The sequence below is a fragment of the Athene noctua genome, chromosome 9 (genome assembly GCF_965140245.1).
Source record: "Athene noctua chromosome 9, bAthNoc1.hap1.1, whole genome shotgun sequence".
Classification (NCBI taxonomy): Eukaryota; Metazoa; Chordata; class Aves; order Strigiformes; family Strigidae; genus Athene; species Athene noctua.
This window is the reverse complement of record NC_134045.1, coordinates 22,217,910-22,235,675: the sequence shown is the minus strand read 5'-3', so window position 1 is coordinate 22,235,675 and position 17,766 is coordinate 22,217,910. Positions and strand designations below refer to the sequence as shown.

General features: G+C 39.4%; 1 protein-coding gene across 1 annotated transcript in view; it reads left to right on the top strand.

Annotated features, from left to right (window-relative positions):
• Positions 1–7,921: 7,921 nt before the first annotated feature.
• The window catches only part of PKD1L3 (polycystin 1 like 3, transient receptor potential channel interacting), a 40,697-nt gene continuing 30,852 nt past the window's right edge, over positions 7,922–17,766 (top strand). Inside the window, 7 exon segments of the mRNA XM_074913668.1 lie at positions 7,922–8,318; positions 8,883–9,047; positions 12,228–12,413; positions 13,215–13,325; positions 13,741–13,888; positions 15,488–15,717; positions 16,390–16,794. Of these exon segments, the coding sequence (XP_074769769.1) occupies positions 7,922–8,318; positions 8,883–9,047; positions 12,228–12,413; positions 13,215–13,325; positions 13,741–13,888; positions 15,488–15,717; positions 16,390–16,794 (1,642 nt within the window).

The window sequence follows — 17,766 nt, the reverse complement described above, 5'->3', positions numbered from 1 at the left end:
ATATACATAAACATATACATACACTGTATGCACACGTATATGTATATATGGGTGTATGTGAGAGAGTGTGTGTATTGAGATGTAAACTTACTTGTATACACTAAGCCAAGTAAAGGATTTTTCAGCACTGTTAGACACTGAAAGGGATCTGGCAAAAAAGCAAAGCTGTCTAACTCTATTTCCACTAAGCCATAGGGACATTTTCTCTGTCCATGATGTTCTGCTGTGCTTTAATAAGCCCTCTTCAGTGTATCCTTATCCATTTACATGGCCACAGCTCTTACTGCTGCAGTTTTAATTATCTGACCTGTGAGTGGTCTAATCTGTAGCAGTACTAAGAACATCCCCATAGAGCAAGCAAGAAAATAAAAAAGATTAATTCAAACCAATTTGCCCTTCTTCACCATGACTGTTCATGTAGTTTAAGGTTCAGCCCAGATGAGGTAACTGGAAATCTTGTTAAAAGTTATTTGAATTGAAGAACAAGGAGCTGCAGATATCCAACAGCTTTTGAAATCAACCTGGATGTGTTTTGGTAGCTAATTTTAGGTGTCTGTGCCTGAAAGTTTTGTCCCATATTTTGTACAACTTAAATAAGGTGGCCTTGCAAAGTTCATTTTTCCTGCTGTCAGTGGAAAATACTTCATTTGCCAGTAAAACACCTTTTTTGTTTTCGGTTTCATCATGCTAATGACAGATAAACAGTTTAATAAGGTATGGAGAGATTAATTTTCTTGCTAACTGTTTAATTTTCCCTTTTTACACTGAAATGGAGAAATATCAAAGTATTGATTTACAATTATAACGTGTAATTATCAGCAGAAGTAGATGTGTAGCAGGTGACTTTTCTAATTTTATTATTTCACAATGTTTCTTCTCCCTTTGCAAAACCACATGTTTGATGGGAGAGAATGGAGAAGTTTATAGAACTATGTGTGGTAGAAAAGATAGATAGAAGATATTGAAATATAAGTACTTAATTTTCTTTTATCTTGACCTTTCTCTTATAAAATTCAAGTTCTAATTAAAGCCAGTTAGCAAAGGTCACATTACCTGGATGTGACTTTAAGCTGTGCTAAGAACTTTCAACTACCAACTGTTATCTATTATTAACTAATAAAGACGCCAATAGTAGAACTGATATGAACTGATATGTTCTTGCTGAAATCACACTGATTGCTATCTCACTGTGCCAGAGATATAAGCTCTTATCTTTGTTAAATACTGTTTTATTGACTTGTTCTCATTTCAGAAAATTACCACCAGCACTACCTAGGAATACTTCTCTTACACTGTCCAATTGCAAACACAAACTCCAAATATAGTTTGTTCAAACTTAAACAATAGTTTCCATATATGATTCTGATCAGGTTTTGTTTGGATCAAAACAGTTTTGATAGAATACTGTTCTGATCAGTATTGTTTGGATCAAAATAACTATGTTTGTGGAATTTTAATTTTCTTGATGAGATTTTTTTTTTGTGAGATTTTTGTGAGATTACACTATTTTTTGTGATAAACAAAAATACTATTTTCTTCTGTAAAGTTCTATTTTTAATATATATGAACAGAAATACTGGTTTGTTCATTTAAATAAAAATATAACGTAGCTTAGTATTAAAACTCTTCGAGTGCTGAGGCACAGAACTGCCAGCCTACCCATACTAGTATCCAAACAGACGGAGCCTGATCATAATGCCCAAGTATTTAAAAACTAGACATTCGAACAACAGCCACACCTCCTCACCATAAGACTTTTATAACCTTATTTGCACCTTTCAACATCTGAAGACTATTTACATGTTTTAATATTTAATATGTTATACAGTTCAGTAATGTGTTTTCAAGTGGGCAGAATGACAACATGAAGGTTGGAATTCACTTCCATGACTGAAAGTGTAGAAATGGTGTTGCAAACAGTGGCAGAAGTTAATGCTGCTACACATTGTCCTACCTTTTAGCCTACTGTACATCTTTGGGAGAACATAAAAACTAAAAAGAACTGTTGTCTGGTTTTAGTCTGGTGACAGATCGGTGTAGAGTGCTTAACACAAAAGCAGTGTTCCTGAACAGAGAGACTGCTGGACCTCCAGTACTCTTATTATGGGACTGTGAAGCTGATCTCTTTAGTAAGGTGTTGGGTATCTACTGATGAGAGGCATTATTAATGAAAACAACTTGTAATACAGCTTTTTCCTTTCTGCTTTCATGTCCTGCAAGCTCAGAAATAGCTCGTAACAAGGAGAAGAAAAATGTGTAACAAAATGAAATAAAACAAACAAGAGGTGGAAGCTGGACTGCATTAGAAATCCGTCTAGTCTTACAATATGGGAATTTGCAGTGACTGCAGAGACACCAGTGGAGTTGTGACACCTGTAGATTCAGATCCAAGCAATTTTATTTTTTTTTCCTCTCGTGTGTGTGCTAGGAAAAGTTCAGTCCATTTGTATCAACCAGTTAATGTTTTACCCGAAGAGGGTACCTTTAATCCTTAGAACAGTTTGCTAATTAAGATACTAAGTTAATGGCGCAACTAAATTGTGTCACTTAGTCATGATCACAAGAACACATGAGGTGTCAGCAGATCATTCTGCTTCTTTCTGTGTGAATTCAAAGCTGACCCTAACCATCAATAACCCCAGCTCAATTAATGTTCTTAGGGGGCACACATCCTTTTCTTTCTAATAGGCAAAGTTCTACTGTGGAAGGCAATAAAACATAGGAACTAGCTGGGAAAGAGGGAGGTATTGAGGCATCAGCTGTATGGCAAGCAAGGAAAGTTAAGCTACAAACTCAAAGACAACACTACAGGTGCTTCCGAAGGGACAGTTCCTAGGAGAAAATCCTCAGGGACTTATCCAGGCAACATTTGTGCCACAAGGTAACCACACACATCCTATAAACAGAAATTATGTCCAACCCAGCAACTCCTGAATGTAGTTCTACTTATCTCTATCCTGACCCCACCATGCCAGACACGAATGCCTAATTTAATTATTGCACACTGTAAAGATAAGAATTGTTTCCCTGTTTTTCTAAACAAGATAACATCAAACTTGCAACTTGGCAGCACTCACTGGTAAGTTCACTGTGTTGCCACATGCAAAATTAGACAGTGGAGCAACAATAAAAACAACCCTTTGCAGTCAGCAAATGACTGGGTGTCACTATCAGGACAAGCAGCTCAGGAGAGCAGCAAGGAAGGAGGCATCGTTGTGATCCACCTTCTTAAACTAATTGGCAGATGGGCTTTTTTTAAAGCCAGCTGGAGAGACAGAAGATGTAGGTGTATCTAGGGGCTTTTCTCCATCCCTTTCCGGACAGTATACTCAGTACTCAGTAGTTCCTAGATATCTGGGTAATATGGAAACAGATCTTTTCAAGAGGCAGTTCTGCACACTGCAGAAGTGTACCTGACACACTAAAATGGACCACTCATGATCTTGTCTCAGGTTAATGATTCCTGAAAATATTCTTTTTTCTACCTCAGACCCAAAATAATATAAATCAATTTTCCATTTATATGATTATTCAATTCATAGAACAGAGATGTATTTCTATTCCTGATAAAATCTATACATTACATTCAGTAATATTCAGGAATGTAAAGATGATAATACCCTCTTACAGAGAGTAAATTTACTTGCTCTTCCTCAAGGCAAATGAACAACAGCCAAAATGAACAGGGGTGTGATTTATTCCTTCCTTCTGGCAGCTCTTCAGTTCTTTAACTCTTCAAATCTAGTACTTTCTGGCCTCTCTGAAGGATTATCAAGCTATTCTGCTGGGCCACAATGCCCTTTTGAATCACAGGATGTTCTCAGGCTGTCATGATGCAGCTGTATTCTGCACTAGGGTACAAATCAGGACCACCCTGAAGTCAGTGGCAGCACTGTACCTCTCCTTGTTTGTGCACCCAGCTCTCCAACAGCTCAGTGAAACTCTGGAACTGATTTTTCTCAGGTCTGAGACATGAAAGTTCAGGAATAGAAAAGTCTTATGAATGACCTGTGTTCTCCTAATAGCAGCAGTTGCTCATGAAGAAATTTGCAGTTTGATTCAGGGTGCCCTGAACTATAGAGCTATTGATTACATTGAACAAGAATTCAGGCTTGTATTTTTCAAAATTGTAATCCAGTGCTTGGTGCCTAATTTTGGGCATGAAAGGCTGATTTGCAAAGGTGTTAAGGCAAGCCTACCATACCTACATACATTAGATAAGCATTGTGTGCGCTCATCTCTTGGCATATAAAGCTAAATTTTCCAAATGGCATATAATTTACATATAAAACTTTAGATTAAAAAAATTGATTAATTTGTGGTTATGAGTACTATGAGATTTGGCTACCAAAACAGCTAGTTTTAAGGAGTTCGATTTTTAGGAGTGAGCACCATCAAGAAGGTTCCCTTACAGAAAGAACCTCAGTGTAGGCCACTATTATAATCTTTTAATACCTATTAACTTTTTCAGCATCATAAACAAAATATTATTAGATTTCTTTCACCTCAGCAGGTTCTACAACAACAAAAATTAATAAACCTTGAAGGATCCATGTGAAAACCAGGAATAAATCATTCACTGTTATCTTTTGTGATGTTTTATATAGCACAATGGTCTTCTAAAGAAACTTTCTCTTGGTGGCCACCATCTAGTGTAACTCATAAGGGCAAGTCAGGACTCTGTAAGAGATCTGAAGGGCCCCCTAAACATTTCTGAGAAAAATTAAAGACTTATTCCAACAGACGCAAGAGAGTTCACAAACAAAGGAGTTATTCATAGCTTTATCGCAGCTTGGAGTGAGGGTGTGAAAATATTGAGAAAGCTTTGTCACTAACTTCTAGTCAAAGCTTGCAAACCACAATTGCTTTGCAAGCCTTATTTTAGCTGGTGAATATGTTTTAGTTTAAGTCACTGGTACATAACACGTGCTGTAAGGATGGTTGCTACATCAGCCTTTCAGGCAGGCAGCTCTAACTGAACAAGGATTAACAAGTTTTGGCCATATGCACGGGGCTCATACTTCCTTAGAAATAATACTTATGTACAGATTTCTCTTCTGTGAGCCCACCCAGTTCTTCAGAGCTATGCAAGAGGCAAACAAAAACCATCAAGTGAATGGTTTTGGTGTATCCAAAATCTATATAGCTGACATGCTTGACACCTCCCTGACATTACTGGAGTGGCTTTACAATACCCATTAGGGGTCAGTTACACTCCCATGGGCAGCCAGAAGAGGAGACGTCATTGTGATTGCTAGCCCCCCCCTTGAGACAATAAGAGAGCTTTAATTAAGCAACTCCATAACTGCCTTTTGAAAGACGAGATTATACAGCAAGGTGCACCATATTGTCTCTTGCACACTAGCCTATGTCACTATTTAAGTAACTTATTAAACTATTCAAATTATTTAAATTCAGCAAGCTATACAAAGGCAAATAGCAAAAAAAAAAAAAAAAATCCCAATCAAAAAAAACCCCATTATACTGTGAAGCTTCCATGCAGACATCTGGCATAAGAAAACTATTTTTTAAAAAGTCTTTCTGTTGAGGAAGAATGCAAAAAGCATGTTTTTTAAAAAATGGTAAATTCAAGGAGCAGTGTTTATTTGAAACCAAGCCATTTTTCACTTAGGAGTGAAAAGGGCTTTCAGGAATTTTCTCTTTTCCTGAGGACCCTAGTTGCTAATTTTGATGCTTTTAAAGCAGTGTTGTCTTTTCTGTAAATGCTTTTCTCTTCCTTGTGGTAAACAGAATAAACTGACAGACTGCTTTACTGGCACTAAAACATACGAAGTCAACAAACTGCAGAAGAGGGAAACTGTCTTTCTTCCATTCCCCATCTGCTGCAGGCAGCTGAAGAGTTACTTATAGCAACCGTAGATTAGGAAAAAAATTCACAGTGCTGTAGAAATTGCCAACAGTAGACTCACTTGGAGAGCTTGGCTTTATTTGTAGACATTTCCAAACATTATTTGTTCTTTTTAGGGCCTGTTTCAAAATCTGTCAAAGCCAGAGACAAGACTTCCATTAATTTCAATGGCTTTGGAGCAGATTCACAGAGGGTAGCCTGTGGCACCTCCAGCTCTGGCATTTTTAGCAGTATGTTCATGTAGTCAAATTTCCAGTTGCAGAGAACAGAATCCAGTAATCACAAACATGAGTCAATGGCACCTACTGGAAATGCATAGTCTGCATCACTGAGTCAAAAACATTTAAGTACAGTCTCCATCACACCTATGTTTTCAGAAACAGGCTGTGTTTCTCTTATCTAAAAGGGCAAAATGGGAAGGCTGGCTGCCAGCTTCTGCAAAGCCTGGCAAGTCAGCACGCCCAAGAAGCAGCAAGGACTCTGAAAGAAATGAAAATATATAGTGGCCAACAACTGAACAGCCCCTGCCCTCAGCTCTGACTTTTGCAAGAGCTTGAATATAAAACAGTTGTGTTGGGGGTTCCCAAATTGAAGCCTCTTCCAGGAAGGGGGTGGGTGTCTGGGCACTGACTGGGCCAGATCCATTGGCTAATTAAAATATGGACTGGCCTTCTTCAGAGCTGGGAAATCCAATCCCAATATTCACAGCTCAGCTGCTCCACAAGCCCTCCCTATTAATCAGTCAGAAATTAATATGGAATCTGGTCCAAGGGTTCCATACCTGAAGTAACCCTCGATTTTCAAATGCAGTGCGAAAGGAAACATCCAGCATAGTGTATATCCCTCCATCACCACGCATTTTCTTCTCCTTCAGCTCAACAGTGCAATGCCGGTGGCATTTCTGCAGTGCAGGAGGCATTTCTGCAGTGCAGGACTTCAACCCAACGTCACTGCTTCCTGCATTTCTGTGATGCTGTAGCTGGCTCACTGATCCATGTCTAAATATAAGTGCATGTTCTTTCAGTGTCAGGTTATGTGGTATAAATTAATAATAATTGCATCCAATTCAATGGAGTTAATGCCAAGGACAGGAGGATCACAATAGCTGAAGATCCTTATTTGTACTGTATTTCTGCTAATCCAGTGGCCTTGTGAACCTGATGGGTGTCTTTTGTAAGGAAGTTCAGAAGCACTTAGGGATTTCAGCTCCTAAATGTTGCTGGGCTGGCTTCCCAAAGTCCATCAGCAGCCTTTGGAATGTGCACACAGGGCTCCCAAGTAATTCTGATGATTAAGGCAATACTTTAATCTGTTCTAAATTACTGTTTTAACTTCTGGCCTTCTCTTCTACCTCCTAGCAGGTATAAATACTGTAGCTCTGTATAGTTAAGCAGCTTAGCTTTTAAGGGATGATGGGAGCATTTCACTTGGGATGTGGAATTCTAAACAGACACAAGACTTCAAAATGAAGCTTACTTGGGACAGCTGAGATTAACCTGCATGTGTGTAAACAAGTGGGCAGGATGAATACAATACAATAATTATAGGCATTGCATTAGCATCCAAAAAAAGCACCTCAGATAATAATTATTAAAAATAAAGCAATCCAAAGCAATGAAATGTATCTCGAGGAGCACTGTGTGTTTTCCCATCTCGTATCTCGTGTTCCTCATTTTCCTCATTCTCTCATTCTTACTATTGTACCTCTTTGTTGTTGTTGTTGTAAAGACCTCCAGCTTTAATGTTCACACAATGATGCATTTGATGTAGGAGCTTTATCTCACTTTCCCACGTGTCCAACAGCAGCATATATCAACTTTATCTTCTCTGCTCATGAGAAAAGCAATACTCTAATGTCTTCTCTTCAAACCAACTTCACATGGAACGACACATTTAACAATAGGGCCTCACAATGGCCACTGCAGTGACTTAGCATCAACACTTGTGTGTATCCTCAGACGCAATCACCATTATATATTACAGGCAATCTGTTCCATGTTCTGTTGCTGCTGTTGTTGCAAGCAGCAAAGAGGAAGGAGAAATGCTGATGACATGACAAGGATGACATCTCAAGTGTTTGAAGAAGGCAGCAAAAAGAGTGGTGATGTGATAAGCAAGATGAGTGCCACACAGGGCACTGAGCTGAGAATGTGGCTTGGGATCACAGTACTAATTTCTCTTGCTGTATGTTTGGCTGTGGAGGAAGCAACCATTGATGAAGGAATCCCTTGCTCGAAGTACCAGCTAGCTTTCAACCATTCATGCTATGAGTTTGTTAGACTCCAGCACACCTTCACAAGTGCCCAGAGCTGGTGTGAGAGAGGAGGAGGGCACCTTGTCTTTATTAAAAATGAGGAAACTCAAGAGTTCTTGCAAGAACGTATTGCTGAGGACCAGGAATGGTGGATAGGACTGATCTCAAACTCCTTGCTGAATGAAACTACTGACGGTAGGTGGTTTTGAAATCATGTCTTCTTCAAAACTGTATCAGCCCATGATGCTTACTTAACATGGTAACAAATGCAATTAGTCTCTCTGCAGACAACTGCTGAAAAGCCACTGTCTTTTGTTGCTGTAACTTCAGATTTATATTAAGATGTTTTAATTGCCTGCTTCACTTCCCAGTTGCATGTTGTCACCCTTTCCATTGGATCTTGTGGTTGTGTGAACACATGGTGAATTAGATCAGCTTGCTGAACCGGTGAAAAAATTGTGCTGGGTTAGGTCTCCAGTGGAAGAGCAACCCGAGCCAATTCATCACACTAGGAAGTGCTGCAAGATCTGATGCCAGGGAAATGGTGGAATCTTGAGGCTGGGAGCACAGGGGGAGTGGCAGTGTCTCTTTTAATGATTGTATCATGCTAAATATAAAAAGTAATTGAAGATCCCTATGCAGACTAAATTACTTCTGCTTCAGTAAGAGCAGGGCTACAGCCCTGCTCTGTGGGCTCTGACTCTGTAATGGTATTACTGTGGAAAATAAACGTTCGGAACACAATTACTTTGTTCACAGGGTTAATGACTTGGCTGGACACTTCAAATATAAGCTACAGTAACTGGTACAAGGATCAGCCATCTCCCTTCTCATCCACATGTGGGTACATCCTGAAGAATGCCAAGTATCAGTGGGGTGTGACTGAAAACTGCAGCCAGGAATTTGACTTCATTTGCGAGTTTGGTAAGGTACACCACAGCTGGAACTAAGAAGTGAGCATGCCGTGTTCACAGCTGTGCATAAATTGCCTTGCTGCTTTCAAAGTGGCTGCACAATAACTTAATCAAGCTTATTAAAAGTGAATGAGCAAAAAGCCATATAACCCCAGCAGGTTCTTTTTCCAGTGCACTGATGTAGGCTCCGATCCAAAGAAAGGAAGAACCCTGAAATCTCTAGGAAATGTCAGTGCTCAGCAACTAGCCATTAAGGTCCAGGTTTCCAACAGAGGCGAGTAAAATAGAAATGGATCTGAGAGTGAATCTAAATGTGTAGCAGTCCATGCCTACAGTGGACATAGCTACTTAAAAGCCAATCTGAGCAGTGCATAATAGCATGGTTGCAAGAATAAACTCCCACAACAGCATAGTACCTGAGCTAGCTGGTACCTGTATGACTACCCTGTAAAAACACTCCTAATCATAAATATGTGCCAAACTAATTTCCATTTGTAACTGAAGCAAAAATACAGCCAGGCTTCCAGAGACACCACTCCTGGCAGCCTGGAGTAAGCAAAAGTGAGAGCAAGTTTTTCTTGTTTCTTCTCAGACCCTTCCATGGGGTGAAGTTCAAGGGCTATGCCAGGATAAGGGAGCAGACAGGATCCTGTACTTCCTGGTGACATCTCAGTGCTCAGACAGAAAATCTACAGACATTATGTCCCTTAAATTGTGACTTGGAACAAACAGTCCTGGAAAGGAATGCTGGAAATATCATCCCATTCAACATATAGATATGAGGGGAAATTGTGTTCCTCCCACTTTGCACATAAACAAGCATTTTAACTTGTAACTGGAATTAAGGTCACAAGCAGTGGGAGGACAGTCTGGCTGTAGGCTCACTAGTATAAAAAGTCTTCAAATCCAGTATGCAAGTACAGTTTTCCACAAGCCATAGAACTGCTGCTGTCCTCGTCCAGTACTGTACTACTTCCGACCCAAGTCATTCCACAATCAGCAAAACTAATGAAGTTTTGTTTCCTGTCCTGATTTTCTGTTCCACATCCCCTCCGCACCCTCCTCCTCAGCACTCCCAGCTCACTCCCGTATCTCCAGCATGTCCCACCTCAGCAAATACTTTTCACTCCCTCAGCTCCCTCACCTGCAGTTCTCAGCTCCTCCAGAACTCGATGTATGCGCTGCTCTGTTAAATCCCACATCGTGGAACAGAGAAACATCTGGTTCTAATCCCTACTCCTCATAGAGGCACTGAGGTAGCTCTTTCTCTTCTACCTAGTTATTGATTTTCATGAAATTTTAGGGTGTTTTGAGGTTTATATCTATACATCAAATTTGGCTGAAGATGACTAACATTAAAAATGATTGGGGGAGAGGAAATTGGCAGACAGCACAATCCCTTAAACTTATTTTCCTTGTGAAAACAGACTAAAATTATTTTTCCATTACAACCATGGTAGACAACTGTCTGTTTATAAGGAAACTATCATCTGTTACCATAGGATCTGACTTAAAGCCCATTAAATTCAAAGAGTATTTGCATTATTGAGCAACATCATCCTACACTACATCCATCATTCCATTACCCAGGAAACCGAGAAGAGATTGAGGCAATTATAGCCTTGTTTTCAGTATCTACAGCTCATGTCCATTGATACACACACATATTTCAGAGTAGACTCCTCTTTTACCAGTTTTGCATGCAAGGAATTAGATCTGATATACCAAAGAAAGAGGGACAATATTTTTCATTGGTTTCTCTGGGTGTTGAACGTCTGGAAGTTCCTGCAACCTGACAGTGCTTCAGTTTGTAAAATGGGCAGAGTGATACTTAACACCTTCATGCACAGCTACCCTGAGGCTTGGTTCACATCAACATTGAGTTTGAACCTCAAATTAAATGCATAGGTAGCTCCAAATGGTACTGCTATTTGAATTTAGTATGTGATTCCTGATAACTTGTCTACTTGATCATTTGAGCTAGGTATATGTGTACAGACTAACCAGACAATGTTCTGTCTTCATCCTTTCTTTGGCTGCCTACCTTAGCATTATTTGTGTTTCTCAATGCAAGTAAAAAATTTTCTTGCTATTATTTCTATTCTACCATTTGGTACTCTGTAGGTAGCAATTTATTGTAGTAAAAATATACATATTGAACCAGGGTTTGTACATAGGAACACAAACCAGGTTCTGTACCTTTTTCCATGTAAAAGTTGCTGAGACAACAAATAGTATGGGAACTCTCTATACAAAGTAAAGAACAAAAAACTGCAGGAGAGGATGGTCAGTATTAGAATTTAACAGCACATTATTTTTCAAGCTTATTTAGAGAGCTCTAATCTGTAAACTGATCATGTTGCTATAGTTACAGCCAGGCTTAGATTTAGCCTTTAAATAACAATAGCACACAATTACTGCAGTGTGCACACATTGGCACTGTTAATCAAGATACTTAAGGGGAATGATCAAAACAGCAACTGGAGGACAATGTACTTAAACCTGAGACAGCTGAAACAAAAGCATTCGTTTGCAACACTTCCATATGAGAGCAGTTTTTCTCATCCTCCTCTTCAGGGTATTAAGTATGCTGATTACTACAGGATACTAAGAACTCTGAAAGATAATTAACGGTCCCAGATTGATCAAAGAATGAGGTGTATGCATTTAGAGATATGACCGTACTGTTTTGAGCAGTCCTGCTGAATGAAGTCAGTCGAATATCGCACAGTAACAAAGGTGTCTCTGTAGCAAAAATGGGATCAGGTCCCATGCTTAATATGCACACTATTTTCCCGAGCAATTACCTGAATATCATGCAAATCACATACCACCACAAGGCTCTTTCAGAAGTAAGGAGTAACCTTAAACCTTCTAGTACTGCAGGGCAAACAAATGCTAAATGTTTTCCACAAAAATGTTTATTTTAAAAATTAAAATACTTTGGTTTATTAGAAATGTTCTTGAATTTTTGTTTAAGGCAGGAAAAAACATAAATCTATTACTCTGGATTTTAAAAAAGGAAAAACATTTATTTGTTCTTTTTTTTTTTTTTTCATTTTCTTAAGTGTTTAGCTAAGAAGGGAGAAAAGAGAAGAAAAAAAATGAAAGAAAAGGGATATGCAGGAGAATCGTAGCAGGTTTTTTCAGAAATTCAAAAAGTTAAATCTGATTTCTTTTCTTCTTTTAGAATCTGGCCAGAGCATTGCATGTGACAATTACAATGCCACCGTACAGTGTGGATCAGGGGAAGTTATTCAAATTGGAGAGAGCTTCTATGGACGGAAGACCCCTCACTACTGTGTATCAGAGACTCCTCTTCAGTACGACACAGATGAAGACTGTAGCTGGATCAGTGTCAAAGATGAAGTAGCAGGTTGTATCTTAGGGTATTGCTTGTCAGAAGCATAGAGTGTGTGTCAAAGTTCCTGGCCCCTAAAATACTTTATTTTGTATTTCAATAGTGAAAGGGAAAATGGATTCTTCCTAAAATGAAGGGAATGACAGAGAACTTCTGACATGGGGGAGGTTCCTACAGGAGGCTGGATGCAAAGAAAGGACTTTGTGAGGAGCAAAGATTCAGAGGAGAGGGGGAGCAAATGGAGAACAAGGGCACACTTGGTTCCTCTCGCTGTGTGAAGAAAATATGTGGGCACACTGATTCGCTGAAGAACTTGGTGGCAGACCCTAGGTTGGATAGAGATGGAGAGAACACATTCATACAAACCTAACTGCAAACCACGAGGGGTGAAAAGGCTGGCAACGGCGGGCACGTGAGGGCAGGAAGGATCTGCTGCTGCCTGCCATGTGCCAAGGACACAGCCTGTTGGAGCCACCGGCCTCCGCTGCCTGCCAGGCGGAACAGGGACTGTGGCCTGACAGTCACCTGATAGGGTGATTCTTTGGGCTTCCAGCCAAAATTAAACAAAACACGTAACTTATTTTTTCGTCTACCCTCTCTAACTCAGCTTTATTCCAATGAAGTGGAATGGTGCTAAGAAATACCAGGCAATAAGCAACATACTAAAGTTAAAGTGATGTGGGAGTTTGTCTAGAGATCAGTGATACGATATTGCTCCCCCTCCCCTTTTTCTTTCTGTAATCATCTCTCATCTGAGCTGTTATGACAGTCAAAGACAAAACCCACTAGTTCATACAAAACGGTCCTTCTTTCCAGGCCAATGTCATGGTCTCCAGGCCTGCCAGGTGGCAGCAGATGGTACTTTCTTTGGAGATCCTTGTCCAGCTTCTGGAAGCTATTTGTCTATTCAATACCACTGCAAGGAAGGTAAGCGGGAGGGGGCTGTCAACACCTGTTCTGCTCTTTGCTGTAACTCTGTGACCATTGATATTTATCCTAAAAATCACTGCTCCATACTCAGAGAAGAACCTGCAAGAGTGCTGCCTAAAAATAGGCACAAAAATGTAGCTTTCCAGTCCTAACTGAGGGGTTTTGAGAGCATACAAAGCCAGAAGATTCAGACGCATAAAACATGCTTAAATTAAATTATGTTCCAACAAAAATCTTGACCAGTAGGTATGGGAAATAATCAGCTGTGTGTCACACCACTAATCCACTCAAATTAGCAGAAGTTACCAACTCTGTTTTGAAGAAAGCCTGCTCTCGATACATGAAAATTAATTGAAATATGTAAGAAATGTAGACAAACAATGGCACTGAATTCTGTCATTATGTTTTACAGGTCTGCAGCTGGTTGTAACAGATACATGCTTTGTCTCTGAAAATATCACTGTCAGTTTGAACTGGCTGCTCTCTCCATACTCTGGCAACCTTTCCTGTATCATCAGCACAGGAGATGGCCACACTATTGATCCTTACTACCCTCTAACGTAAGATACATCCTTCACGACAACCAGTAAATTTTAATGCTTGCATTTTATTGAATGTTTCAAGTGTCTTACAAGAAATGTTAAAAATTATGTAGATTAATAATAGACCATACTTACAAGACACCTGGATTCTGCAGAAACTTGTTTTGAAATTAATACAAAATTTTATGTCAAGCTGCCAACTACAATCTTTCTTCTGCTTATTATGACAAGTGATTCCTATTTCTTACTGAGAGAATTTAGTCTAGATCCTAAGACACAAAGTTACTGAAAATATGTCAGTAATTGCTGAAGAAAAAGGCAAGCATTATTTTCTTCAGTTTAAAGAGTATATTTTGATAACATTTAAAATAATACAATGGCATTCTGGAGTTTTTCTTTTGTTTTAATAGCATAAAAATTGTGTCTTTAAACGATCAAACACTTCTCTGCTGGATTTAAAAATCAGATTTTTTTGTTCGAGTGCTAGGAATGACAGAGAACGGCTCTAGAAATTTGTCTACAAATGGAATCCTACTTGAGTCATTTAGAAAAGTAAGAGTAGAAGACTGAGAACTAAAAAGTGGAGATGTATTAGAATCAGTGCACATTCTGTCAGAGCTACAGACACAGACCTTTAACTGTAAAGAACTTGGAAAAAGATCTTTGATAGTGAGCCTTTAACTAAAATAGATTTGCTAGCTGTAAGCCGAGGCTTCATGTTTTATGGGAAGCCCTTTTACTTTTGGTTTGATACCTGCTCTTACAGGAATTGCCTTTTCTGCTCTGATCTTGTCATAGATATGTTTTTGAAGTCCAGTTAGAATGAAACCTTTTTCTTCATTAAAATAGCTAATGAAAAATATGCATTATCAAGGATGATATGTCCTGATCTTTGCTGCATTTGCTAGGTGGTACCATGATAAGAATATAGAGGTCAGAGAGAATAGGGTCAGGAATATTACTTATTTGCCTTCTATGGGGTATGTCATTCAAGAAAGATATCCTTAAATTCTTTTCACCATCTCCCTGTGCTTGTTAGTAATAATAGCAGCTAACACAATTTTTTTCATAACTATTCATCTCCTATTGCTATCATGGCCAGAGTGAAGAAACATTTTTGTTATCATGGGCAAGTATAGAAGCAGCTGCACATAAAAAAAAAAGAGCAAGGGAGTGCTCTGACAAAATGCTGAGCAGCCTCAGCTTCCACTGATATATCGAAATGATGGCAAATTGACAATGAAATAAAGACTAGAGAATTAAGGACACTGTTACATGCTGTAATGTGCATAGTCACATGTCTGCTCAGAGTCAACAAGTCACAAACCAGATCTAATGCTGCATGTTATTGAACCGACTTTACAGAAAAATGTATCCGCCCTTACAGATAGGCTTTGAGAATGACAACCCTGATACACAACCTTATTGACACTGTAGCTGGAACAAAGGAACAATCTTCAACCCTAAAAAATCTGTGTAAATAAATGATGGATTAGTGATTGCAGGAGAGCTGAGTCGGGTCAGAAATTTGGGAACTGTGACCTCCATTATCATGTAAGGCTAAGGACTTCCCAAGACAGTCTTGCACACCAGGCAGCTGTTCTCCTTCTATTCCAGACTGGCCAGCAACATCACATACAGATACTCGTCTCCTGGAGAGTTTACTATTTTTGTGGAATGCACCACCAGCGAATGGCACGTGATGGCACAGAAGCGGGTGACTGTCCGAGATAAGATGGATCAACTACGCATTACTGGGTGCTTCAGCCACTATGGATCTGGGAACACCTCTCACTGCCGCACGCTGTACGGGGAGTTGCTGTGGATTCAAGTTGAACTCAATGGAGGTGAGGGTAATTACTCTGCATGATTTAAATGGCAGGCTAAATATTCTGCCACCCATGGGATAGAAGCAGGATTTTCATTACACAAAGCAATACTTTTTAGTGAATGCTTTCCCTCTAATTGTTGTATTCCTGTAACCAAATGCTCTCAGCTCCATTGAAGGGTTTTTCTCTCAGAGCTATTACACCACCTCAGACATAAGTATAAACCTTTTTTCCCCTCCACACAAAGCCAACAAAGCATGAACGTAACTTCAGTCAGAAGAATCCATATGAAGCCAGTAAGAATATTTCCATATTTGAAGTTAGGAATCCACAGAAATGTTTCTCTGGTTGAGGGTAAGAGGATTCCACGCTGAGCTGGTCACATTTGCTCGTGTACATTTCATTCTCTTCAAGTTCCTGGAATCCACATATATGCTTAAAAAATAAAATTCAGTAGTGTATGTTTGAATTCTCTTGACTACCCCAACAGTCCCAGCGGAAAACACAAAATAGAATTCCACAGGGAGTCTAAAGGGGCACAAAAGCACCTGAAGTGATCTTATTAAAAATGACTGCATTGCTGCAGTGTTCTTATGGCTCCTTTATAAGTACCTGAATGCTGCACAAAGCAGCTAGAATTGGATTGCCTATTACGCAAACTGTGAGAAATTCTGAACTGTCTTTTTGCAGGCAATGGAGTGACCTACATTATATTAGCAGATAACATGACGCTCACTGAATCCAGCGCAAAGGAAGGAATTGTCCCGCACAATCTGACACTCAGCAGTGCCTCTCAAGAGCTGCTAGGCCCAGGGATACATCAGCTGGAAATCCGAGCATCCAGCAACACAACAGCATCGGAAATTTCTGAAAGTATCACTGTTCACTTAATTGAGCCAGTATCTGGTCTTCAGGCTGCATTAGCTTCTCACACTCTGCAGCTGGGGGAGAATTTGGAGATAAATGTCTCTGTGTCTCATGGTGCCCCAGATAAGCTGAAGTTTGAGGTCATTGGATCTAATGAAAGTCACTCTCACAAAGAAGATGGCCCTCACGGGGAACCTCGAACGTACATCATTCCTGTGCACTCTGAAGGTACAGCATGCTGACATCTCTATTTCCAAGATCCTCACAGCTGAGTAGACTAATTCACATAAGCAGTAGCAGCATCCTGGGGTAGGGGACAGTAATGTACATCTGAATATGGTAGCTTTTCTAACTGCTCAGACTTGCTCTACAGAACAGTATGAACAGCACAGTCTTTATCGACTTGTACACGAGCTGAAAAAATTGAACTGGCAAATGGGTCTCCATTTGGAGACTGAAAGCAAAACTTCACGTGATTTTTGTAATAAAAAAGACATAGTGAATCAGGGATTATTTTTTCATTACATGGTCTGATTCAAGTACAAATTATTACATTTTCCTGAATCACAAAATGGTTTTCTCCTGTTTGTTCATATGTATAACTCTTCAGGTTTACACTCCTCTGCATTTTACACTGCAGTAATTAATAATCTGAGCAGTTCTCAGCAGAGATGACACAGAAAAGGAGAGTTTTTCTGTGCGTCGGTCTCCAACACATAGTTTTTGTTGGACTTACTTATGAATAAGCTTTTTCGTAATTTTTAGTTTCCATTAATAAGAAATCAAAGCATTTAAAGTGTGGCATTAGGGAGATTGTCCTTAAGAGTTAATTCAGTGGCAGAAGATAAAAAAGTTTCCTCCTCTAATGAACTATTCAAATCCCATGCCAAAGCTGGAACACTAGAAGCTAATTATTATTTCATTTTATGTTTTAAAATTATTCAATATTAAAAGTTTTATTTGGTCTCCCTATACCCATTTGAACATTACTTCCCTTCAGGCAGAAATTTTAAAAAAAGACAGCTGCTCTCTCAAGCAATTTATTTGGACTCCAGTATCTGCACACTTCCAGTTTCCTGTGTGGTAATATCATAGCCAGCTGACAAAGAATAGCACTGCAAGTGCTAGGACCAAGACAGTTGAATTATTAAAAAGCTGAGATAAAGCAGAATAACATTCCTTGAAAAGCTTTTCAGCAGT